The sequence below is a fragment of the Hesperophylax consimilis genome, chromosome 12 (genome assembly GCF_061612785.1).
Source record: "Hesperophylax consimilis isolate HC1 chromosome 12, BYU_Hcon_1.0, whole genome shotgun sequence".
Lineage (NCBI taxonomy): Eukaryota > Metazoa > Arthropoda > Insecta > Trichoptera > Limnephilidae > Hesperophylax > Hesperophylax consimilis.
Genome location: NC_142847.1, coordinates 32,162,967 through 32,175,120, shown reverse-complemented (window position 1 = coordinate 32,175,120; position 12,154 = coordinate 32,162,967). Strand labels below are relative to the sequence as shown.

The 12,154-nt window shown below is 33.1% G+C and overlaps 1 protein-coding gene across 1 annotated transcript in view; it reads left to right on the top strand.

Annotated features, from left to right (window-relative positions):
* The window catches only part of LOC149419509 (galactokinase-like), a 48,198-nt gene that overhangs the window by 16,472 nt on the left and 19,572 nt on the right, over positions 1-12,154 (top strand). Inside the window, exon 2 of the mRNA XM_089637865.1 lies at positions 8,039-8,201. Coding sequence (XP_089493991.1) covers positions 8,040-8,201 — 162 coding nt within the window. The 5' untranslated portion in view covers position 8,039. The remainder of the gene's footprint in view (positions 1-8,038; positions 8,202-12,154) is intronic.

The following is a 12,154-nucleotide window of genomic DNA, read 5'->3' as shown; positions in this document are numbered from 1 at the left end:
TTTCGGAACAACCGTTCCCTCCTCATGGCAAAATATACTAAATTGAAAAAATTACAAAACAATGGATGAACATAATATATTAAGAAGTCTTGAAGTGGGGGAGGAGGCGTGTCTAGGGATTGGTGAGTGCGGAAGGCGGGAGGAGATTGAGCGAGCAGGAAAAGGGATATTTATGATGGACAAGATGATTTTTTTCAAATTTAATCCGTAAAATTCCATCTTCGGACTCGAATCACTTGAAAATGACAGTTTAAATCAAAAAACTTCTAATTCTAAATTGACTCCAAATGTGATGTTGATTCACCTGTTTCTCGCTTGTACCCGGAGAAAAATAAGTTGGCTGATTTATTAAAATCTTGTTAAATACGTGATGGCAAACCATTTCCAAATAAAATATTAGCCTATTCAGAATATAGCGGAATATGTGTTCATGCAGCTTGTAATGTTTTCGCCTTTTCCCCATTTTCTTTTATTTTTATTTGTTTAAAACAATATAAAATTTTCTTCTCTCTTGGCTATGACCGATATTTAATTTTTTCTCTAAGGCTTTGCATATGTGTTCGCAGGGATGGAAAATTCCTCCCCTACAACACATAAGCCTCCATGAAAATTGGACCCTTTTCTTTGATATCTACAGAAAGCTACTTAAAGCTCTCTTGTACTATATATCTTCATAGACATATGTACTCAACTAATTAATACGTTATTTACGAACTTGAACGCAAATAATTTTCGTATTTATATTGTAATTAAATTCCATCAAACGTTGTGTAATTTTTTTGATTTATGATATAGGATTTTAATTACCTTCATTTTGTGGTAACCCCCTTGGTTCTGATCGAGGTGTTGAGTTAAACAATTTTATTGGTCTTTCCATTGCAAACCTAGACTTAAATGAATTCTCTGGATGAGCTAACTTTCCTATTGTAATTATTCTGATTCCCTGCACCCTAACAAAGTCGTAGTTAAACGCTGATAAAAGATATTATACATGTTTATTTGGACAAGTAATTAAATATAACTCAAATGGTTAATTGTTAGTAAATTTGATTTTGGTAAACTCTTGGGTCTGTGTGGCGCCACTCCTTTATGATTCTGCTGCTATAAAGTACATGTAAAGATTGATTTAGTAGGTTAATGTAATTAGTTAATTGCATATTTGACGAACTCGGAATAGCCCATTTGCTGGCATAATTTGGCTCCAAATCCTCCTGCAAGTAAACGAGATGATCGTGAGTCAACAAGAAATTTGCACAATCCTTTGACACGGCTCTTTGATTGATACCTAAGTTATCGCGTCCCAAAAAGCCTTCCACGTCATCATGTACTGCATTCAAGTTTCCCCTCGAGTCCCGATACCCCCAAATTCCGACCCCTCCTTGGACTACAATTTACTTAGGGCGAACCGGTTTCGTCCTATATACAATCATAAACTCACGGTTGGTGTGGACTTACGGGTCGTGAATCCTCATTCCACGTTTAAGAGAAAATGCGATAGTGGTCTATAAGACCTAAAATGCAAGCTGTATGCAGGTCCGCATTCTCCAGTAAACAGTACATACGAATAAATATATGTATACATACAGTTTGGGAAAGGTTTATAACTCGCAATACGAGGCTATCTACCTCGCATCCCGAGCTCGGATCTCGCGCCAAGAACTCTGCGAAGCTCTAGGTCTGGTAACCGAATATATACGTAAGAATAAGGTTATACTAATAAATACTAGTAGAATAAGAAATTATTTGATAGTTTGTTTTGGAGAGCTATCGAACTCCAGGCTTTTGTTTGTTTGGTTTTGACGTTTTTATTTAAGAGAATCGCCATCTCTATTTGATTTGGTTAATGGTCTTGTTATAGGAGCGACCACTGCCTCCTATTGATGAACTGTATTTGTTTTAAATTTTACCTCCAGGGTTCAACATTAATTTTTGTTCATCCTATCCCGTGATTTTCCAATTGTTTCAAGTGGTTGATTGCCACATTAGAGAGTACTCGACCCTCAAATATCTCAGGCAACTGATGGGGTTTTGTATGAGCACCCAATCAATAAAATTCAAATGTTTCGTATAATTATTCGATATAAATCTGGCTAACCCGTGATTTTTCAATTGTCGATTGTGAATGATAAGTATTTGTAAGCACGCAGCTTCCAGCAGTTTCAGGTAACTAATAAAAACTGTGCAATTATCTAATCAATGGTATTCAAATGTTTCATGTAATTTTTTGATATAAATCTGGCTAACCCGTGATTTCTCAATTGTCGTTTGTGATTGATAAGTATTTGAGAACACGCATCTTCCAGCTGTTTCGGGTAATTAATAAAATCCTATATGACTAACTAATTATGGCCAAGGTCGTTTCCAAACTATGCGGTTGACCCAATTCTCCAGTGATCCTTTGTTTTGTAAACAAATAATATAAACATCTCCTGACACACTAACCTAAATGTGAGATTTGTTTATTTTAAAATTCCTTAGAAGTCATTTGTGCCTCTTTACTTTTATTGTGTACTATTAATTAAAATATTTTTAAATCCTTTATTGAAGTTAAACTATTTTTCATTTTCCGAATTTAGTAAACTTACTAGAAGTTAGGCGAAAATAATATAAATATATATATATGTACACATATCTCGATTGTCAAAATTCGTTAAATAAGATTACATATATTAATAAATAAATATAAGGTATATGATTCTACATGGTCTTGAATATTAATAAATACATATTTTCTTTTTCAATAATATAGATATGTCCTCGGGTAGGTATTAAAAATCGCTACCATTTCGATGTTTCGATTAATAAATAAAATACATATATATAATTACATTACTCATATATATATTCTTTATATACAATATTTTATTTTATATTTATAAATATATATACTAATATACAATATACATATATTAATGTGTAATTCTTTGTTTTGTTGTTTTAATTTAATATTCAATTGATATACTTCCACTTCACAGCCCTCCTGTGTCTCCTGGGACCTGAAAATTATTTATAAAAGGAAAACTCACCCACGTCAAGGTATTTCCGGTCGGGTAGTACACAACAACCTTGATGAAGAAATCCTACCTAATTAATTGTATTTTTCAACTAATTTCAAAATAAATCTTTTCGACTATTTATTCCTATTTAATATTTTATTCTCGCTTGAATCGTATAAATTAGCTGATATTTAAATTTTTCTTCCGAACGAAATCCTAATCCAGAAAACCCGTTGATTTAATAACACTTTTCTATTCTCTGTCCACGATAAGAACGACCTGTTGGAGTACCAAATTAGGTTCGTTCTGCGCATACCACCCCCCCGCTCCTTTCCTTCGCCATCGCTCGGCTATCTCCGGCAATCTTCGCTGACAATTCGTTAGTCGTTAGTGCCCGCGCTTAGAGAAATTAACCCATTCAGACCCTGCTATAAAATGGATGTTCAGCCGATATGTCCGAATTCATTATTACCAATTACGAAAAACAAAAAAGGACAGGTAAACATTATTTATGTGTTATTTGTATGACTATTCGATTTACAACAATGCATTTTTATAATTCAAGGATATAGATAGGTAATATATGTATAAAATTTGTGAATGTTGGTGTTGATCGGTTTTTTTTATGTTTATAGGTGGTGCACAAACCTCAACGGACAATGATAATAAATATGTATCGAAAAAAATTTTCGGAATATCGATCACATTGTTGATGAACTAGAGGACAATAATGATAATTCGTTAGCTTTTGAAATTTCAAATGAATCATCTGAGGAAAATTAATTTTTTTTTTAATGGCAATGATGATATTTTCAACTTTGGATTGATTTCTTAGCCGATTTGATAAATCTGATGCCTAATAAAGTACAATATGTATTGTAATACTATCATCATCATTATTTGAATGTATTAAAATGTTTTAATTTTTTTTTATTTATCGGTAGGAAAATAAATTAAATAATTAATTTGTTAAAAAAGTGGGTCTAAATGTGTTAACGCTCGTCCTTTTAGGAGTGGGGCGAAGGGGCGGAGACATGCGCGTCCACGGGTTGTTCTAATGTTGGACCGAGTATAGTTTAGGCTTTTGAATGATAGCTGTTAAAATACTTTTTTCGAAATGGTAGATTGATGTTTAGAATTCCGGTTAAAATGACTAACACTTTTAACCCTGTCGCTATACGCACGATGGATTTTAATTGAACAATTTATTAATTCTAAATTTCTTTTTATATAAATTGATAAGAAAATTTATTCCAAATTGTGCAAACTTTTAATTTACTCGACTATTAATAAATTAAATTTTTTTCTAACTGTTAATTTTAGAACAAAGATTTAAACGTTTATTATTATCGAATCCTTTTTTTTTTGTTTTTGTGTTTCTTTTAACCTAAGATGAAGTATTTATTACTATTATTATTATTTTTTAACCAAATTGACGTTAAATTATAATCTATTTTTAAATATCAATACGCGATCACGTTCACTTTAGATTAACGATAACAAACTCTTAAATTTAATTTGAATGTTTTCACTTTGAATGAAATAATTATTTTTAAATTTTTAATTAATTCACAATTCACTTTTTGCACTTCACTTAACACTTTTAAGCACTGAGTTTAAATTATATTTATTTTCACTGTTTAACCAAATTAAACTGATTTAACAAAACTTCACTGGTGGGGTTTTCAGAATTTAGAAACTGAATTTAAGACTTCTTACAAAACTTTCTAAGTCCAGGGACTTGTTCAGAATTTAACACTTAGATTATTTCACTAGAATTTTACCAATAGACGTAGTACTGCCATGTAACAACTTTTCAAACCCTCGGCGCGACTGTCTCCTGACTGATGTGTTCCATCCTCTATACCCCTCTCAGGTTCCAAAAGACGTATCTGAATTTCTCTTGATGCTTAATTCTATCTCCTATCAACTCGTAAATCCGAACATCCCTCCCATCAATATCGATTGTGCTTCCATAAGATGTTCTGCTTTCCGGCTCTGGGCGGTAGTTAGTTTTTATCTCACAAATCTAAGTCGATAGGGTCCGAATCGGGTAAGTCTGCGTTAATCGCCCAAGCTCCCTTTGTCCTCTGTTCATACAAAAATGTAGTTAAAATCTCATGATTTTGTGTTCCTTTTTTTTCTCAATTCGCGATAGGTCCATCCTCAATAACATATATATAGATCTCAATTTTATGCATCTCGTGCGAAATTGTTTAAATCCATGCTGAAATCTTTACTACGCATTTTTGAATTTCGATTCGTCTAAATTCTACTCAATTTTATTGTCCCTTATATGGGCTTTTCCATTTTCACCAGTACTTTCTCTCTTAATGCCGCAGATTTGAATTTTTCCTTATCTTTTGGATTTTCTTTTATCCGCGACGTTTTCTTGCGCAATTTTCTTCTTTATTTTTTTGTTATTTCTCATAACTCTATAACTAATTATTTTCCAAGTCGTATTTATTTATTTCACGGATAAATTTGAATTGTACCACTTTTCTCCACTTGGATTATTTCCTATCTCCGTTCTTTACCCTTCCTTTTATCTTTTCTTCACTTTTCCCGATGTGTGTGGTCTGCTGGGAAATTTCATACTTCATTTATTATTAATTAATATATAGTTTTCCACACTTCTATGGGAGATATACCTAATTAGACTCTGGGATATCTGTCATTTTTATTGCCTGACCCAATCTCCGCCCAATTTTCTATCTTTCTCATACCAGGATTCACATAAAACATATGCATTGACATCTGTTTATGTTTAAAATTTTGGTACTAGACTCGTAAATTTAGTTTAATTTCAAACCTATTAATTTTAATCTCTTTTGCTTAATCTAAATACTTCCATAAGGTCCACGTTAAAGTTAATCGCTTTTCTAATCGTTTATTACCTTAACGTAAATAAAAATCATGTTCGGATTTTGATTGTTTATCCTTCAAAATATACATGAGACCGCCAACCTTTTATCTTGTTTCGATCCCTCCGTAATATTGGGTAATTCTAATATATATCTAACCTAATAATTATGTAAAATGTCTACTTTTCCTGAATCTAATCTATCGCTATATGTTTAGTTTTACTGTCTTCTTCTGATACTCGATTTTCACGTCCCTAGAACCTTCGTAGCAGCTAAAATCTCTGTATTATCCCTCCATTCGGTCGCCGCACTTTTCTAAAATGTCTATTTTTTTTGCGAAATTTTCATTCAAAATTGATTTACCAATATGTTCGTTTCATCTTAAATTGATAACGATGAATTTCCATTGTTTCCAACACTCACTCCTCTCTTTAGTACGATTTTTATCGAACATGACACCCTCCTTCTATCATAAATAATTGTACTACAGTTGAAAATTCTGCCAGTGATTTTCCTTCGCTTTTCCCGTCCTTTTTTTATACTATCACGTTTATAATTTTTTTCATTGCATTTTTGTGTGTGCGCTTTACAACTTGTAAAACTTCCAAGCACCCGATTTCAATGGTTCGATACCCCATAAATGTCTCAGTTATTGTAAACAATCCCAGGAGTTTGTCACCTTGAAAGTCGATGTTGACCCTAAAGTGCGTTCACCTCTAATTTCTGTGAGAATCGAAATGTCGTTTATTATCTTTTTAATTGCCCGATCCACAGTTCATTCCTTTGTCTGTATTTGGTGTACGCCTCTTCGTTCACTGATTGGTTACTCAAAATTTTATAGCTCTTTGTTCAGATCTATTGGTTGACAAAATTCAATATTTATTTATAGGCCTAGGAAAGGGGAAGTACCAGTCGTCCTAGACGATTTTACGACATCTCTGCTCTCGTCCCGGAACCTTGATTTAATTTCAACTATTACAGGAGTCTACTGCAAGCAAGCTGGATCAATTCTTTCTCCGCCAGATGTCGTTAGCATGTCCGTTTTCATAAATAATTTGCATATTTTCTTGCAGCTATGGTTTATCTGTTTTTTCTTTCACTGTGATTTAAAGCCTTTCATCACAAGCTGCGCTTTTCCTGATAAATATAATGACAAAATGCGACAATATTTGATTTTTAAGAACTCGTTTTACGACATTCTCATTCGTGTTTTACTGATAGTTTGTTAGGAAATCTGTCAATTCATTCGTAGAAGGCTCCGTACGAATAATTGAAACAGAGTTTTAATACATTAGCAATATTTTATATCAGTAGGTTTTCTCCGTATACTACGAGTTTTTAGATACCGTGTATCACCTGATATTCCAACCGCATGTCATACTACGAGTTTCTAGATACCATGTATAACCTGATATTCTGACCGCATGTTAAACTACGAGTTTCTAGATACCGTGCATAACCTGATAATCCAACCACATGTCATACTACAAGTTTCTAGATACCGTGTGTAACCCGATATTCCAACCGCATGTCATAATACGAGTTTCTAGATACCGTGTATAACCTGATATTCCAACCGCATGTCATAATACGAGTTTCTAGATACCGTGTATAACCTGATATTCCAACCGCATGTCATAATACGAGTTTCTAGATACCGTGTATAACCTGATATTCCAACTGCATGTCATACTACGAGTTTATAGATACCGTGTGTAACCCGATATTCCAACCGCATGTCATAATACGAGTTTCTAGATACCGTGTATAACCTGATATTCCAACTGCATGTCATACTACGAGTTTATAGATACCGTGTGTAACCCGATATTCCAACCGCATGTCATAATACGAGTTTCTAGATACCGTGTATAACCTGATATTCCAACTGCATGTCATACTACGAGTTTATAGATACCGTGTGAAACCCGATATTCCAACCGCATGTCATAATACGAGTTTCTAGATACCGTGTATAACCTGATATTCCAACCGCATGTCATAAAGATTGCATCCTTTACGATAAGTCAGAAAAATTAATCAAACGAATTTTCCATTTTCACATAGAAACAATGGAGACAAGTTGTTACAGACAGTGGTGCCTCCCAAACTCATCCGTGCACCAATTGCAAAATCATGTAAATATGGGCATTAAAATACATGTTTTTATTGTTTCAGAATGCTGCAGGAAATCCCAACTTTAGAGTCCATAGTGACGAAGGCGAAGGAGCAATTCGTAAGGGAATTTGGGCATGAACCCACCGTAGCGGCATGCGCCCCTGGTAGGGTCAACCTTATCGGAGAACACACGGACTACAACGATGGCTTCGTTTTGCCGATGGTAAGTGAAAATAAACCAGTAAACGACTCTGCGTCTAAAAACCTATGTTTCTAATAAAAAAATTAAAAATTTGCACTGAAATCACAAGATTTTGAAATTAAATACCTAATTTAGACTTGATTACTTAAAATTTTAAATTATAGATTTTTTCTAGTGATAATTTAATCTTTTAATATTTTTCTATAATCTTTTTTCAAATTTTCTTCATATCAGCAGATAAGTACCAAAATATTGAAAAAATGCGAATAAGAAATCGAAATTAAACACAATGATTTCACATGATAAAATAATCTTTGCTGTACAATTAAAACGGCCACCATCTTAAACCGGAAACGGGACGTAGAAACAAATTTACAGATAGATGAAATGAAAAAGGATCCAGTTAAAACAGGACCTCACTAAGCTCAGGCAATAATATTAAATATATAAAATACGACCAACAATCACAATTTAAACGTTGCTTGAACCGGCTTTAGCCATGTTTGGTAACTAAATCTGAATAGCCAGGTACTTCCCAACATTCCTCCCCCTTATCCTTCCCTTCTCCACGACCTATATCCTCACAAGATATCCCAATTGGGGATGCAATGGTGTCTCTTGCTCCAGGCGGTTGGAAACAGTTGCGCGGCACTTATATTAAAAACATAAAAATACAAATAAATCATCTGCTGTCATGCATATTTTTATTTATTTAACAGTTATTTAATGTACGTAGTAGAGATACAATGACCTAGTTGAACTAGCGCAGAGCGCATCCCATTAAAATGGTTTACTTGCATTGTTAAAAAAAGCGTAACTGGTTAGCGTTTGACGTTTGACGTTTGACATTATGACTTACATGAATTGTGCACTAAGGGGATGCACTACACCGCGTCACATAACACTCCGTATGCGATAAGGTTTAAATTCCCGATTAACCCGTTTCGATTTATGAATGAAAAAAACATTGAGAAAAGGAGTGTGTTATTTTATTTTGCGAAGTTCAGGCACAAATTAAGTAGGAGATTACCTTTAATGCAATTTTTTATTCTGGACTTTATGAATTGCTCGATTGTTTTATAGGCCAAGATGTATTCACAGTTCCGTTCACAGTATTTAATTAAAGTACCTATCTATTTTTACAATTCCGCTAAGAATTCCACGTACAATTGTGGTAGATTCAGCACGACTGCAAATAAACTCACAACGTTTTCATTTGTAGAAAAAATATGTAATCGTTTTGTCGTTTTACAACATTAAATATAATCCCTCATCAGTCCTTTTTTTGCTCTCGAAATAGTAAAAATGATCCCCTTTCCAACTCTATTTCACAGACAAACCTTAAAGCGTGCTACCGTCGTTGCAGATTGCAGAGTAGTTAATTTTCTAATATATTTTTTGTGTATTGTTGGAATTAGTTACCCTTTTTTTCCTTGCTCAGTGTATGTATGTACAAGTGTAGTACATCTACTGCATAATCTATTTAAATTGACATTAAAATCCATTGCACCACATTCCTGAAAATGTTTTACTGACCACACCAAACCGGACCAGTTTATCTTTTCATGATTCAAATAAAAATCCCTCCCACCGCGGAGCAAGGCTATGCGATGGGTCGAGTTGAGACTATCGAGAGAGTCCTGTTGGAGAGGAGAAAATGTCTCCCTCAACCGGTCTTTCTTTAATATTTCATTCATAAAGTTAAATTTATTCTAAAGTTGGCTTCTGGTTCTTTAGTAGCCATCTTTAGTAGAACATTTTATTTCAGTAGCCTTCTTAGATCGTTGATAATATATGGAACAACATAATTTGTAACAATGTAGCGAGTGTATCTAAACAAACAAACAAATAAATAAATAAAAATATACAACTTGACGTCTCTAATAGATTAAAAGATCCAATCACATAAGATAAATATTTAAAAAAACAGGTTATTAATTCCATTTTCAAAAATATCACGACTACAAACAAATAATCAGTTCTAAGATCTATAAGATAAAAACAATTTATTGAGAGATTGCATCTTTACTGGTTCTTCAAGTTATCAGCAGTTGGGTAATCGATATTGCTTTGCACTTTTATCAGAGAAATTTATAGAGTTACCTGTCGTATGTGAGTACATCATGATAAAGCAAATAGAGCTGTGTTTCCCAAACCTACAATATGCTTAGTAGCTGAACAGGCGTAATTTTAACGATTACAATTTTTTTAAATGCGGGTTTCATCTTCAACTACATTTTAAGAAATAATTTAAAATATGTAATGCACCAGTGAGGCTATGCGATAGATACATGGATAAATTCAACCCACGCAATAGCAGAAGACAAAATATCCAGAACGATGAAGATCTTATTATTATTATTTATTATTAATTATTGATTCATATTATTTATTTTAAACTGTGAACAAAGAAACCATCGCGTCTTATCGTATCCGTCGCATGTTTCTCGTATTTAATAAATAATCAGAACCAAAAACTTCTTTGAAATCATAATATTGTAAGTGTAAGTAAATAAATACCTACATAGTTAATTATAATTCATGTATTTTGTGTGAATTTTACAATTTTTTCCAAAGAAACAAGAAAAAAGAGTTGTCATTATCTCAATGACAATTCTTTTTTAAAATTTTTTCAGCCAGGTAGGTAGTAGTTAACATAATAATGAAAAAATCGTCCAAATAAACACGATGATTTCACGTTTGAAAAAATCTTTACTGAACCATTAAAACGGCCACCATCTTGAAACGGAATTGGATCGTTCAAAAAATAATTACAGATAGATGAAGTTTCTCAGTTTATAAACGTTTCTTAAAATTTTCTTACAAACTATCAAAAACATATGTTTCTATAAAAATTTTCAGACCAAAATATTCCGATTTTTTTCCAATTTCCCGGAAGAATTTTTTCAGAAAAATATAAATTCCCCAACACGAAAAAATTGGAAAATTTGATAATTTTCAAACTTCACATAATATAAAAAAACTAAAGTCTTGCAAGATCAAAAATTTCCCAACATGAAAAATTTACACAAATCGAATAATAAAATAAAAAAGATAAATGTCTAACCAAACAAATATTCATTCCAATGAACCGGCTACAAAGGGGCAAAACTCTACTATCAGGGAACTTGGCTAAATCGAGCGAAGCCCATCAAAAAGCCTGCAGGGCCTAGTAGAAAAAAAAACCGAAGTATCAATCTATATCTGCCATATAATAATGAAAATTCTAAATAAAAATGTGGGTGTCATATGCTCGCTAACTTGCAAAAAACTATAACCATTATTATTTTATAATTTATAAAATAATAATGGTTAGGATGGGCCTTGCGTAAATAAACTTTACTTAAACGTGTATCATAGTTTGGCAAGCAGAATACCTTCAGACTGCACGAGCCTTCGAGTGTGTACTTAGTAATATGACTTATAAAATATCGTCATTCTCTATTCCATGGTACTTAAGACTTTACCAATGAAATAAAATATACAAGACGCTCTCGATCTGACGGAAGAAAATATCACCTGACAATAAGCCCTTATTTATACTATAGTATTATTTAAACGTACCTGTTATGTATATAATCAAAGCCAACTAGAGTACATGCTTGGGCGCACGACTGCTAAATTACGAGGTCAGTACTGTCGCTAAGTAAACTTCAATGTTTAAAATATCCTAATTACTCTGTTTATTTGATATGCTTCCGGTAAAACAACACACAAATTAGCGGTAACAACGAGTAGCAATGACAATTACCGCCATCTGCAAACTGTCGTTGCTCGATGGCACTGACTTGATCACGTGACACTTCAAAATTCACCGCGTGCCTAGGCGTGGCTGTATTCGGCCTTTTATATTAAGCACTGCTATCAGAATAAAATAATGTTACCTAAATGAATAAATAATAAAGACTACACTGAGAAAAATACCCTAAAATAACGACGTAAGTGAAGGAGCCATGTACAGAAATATGCGATGC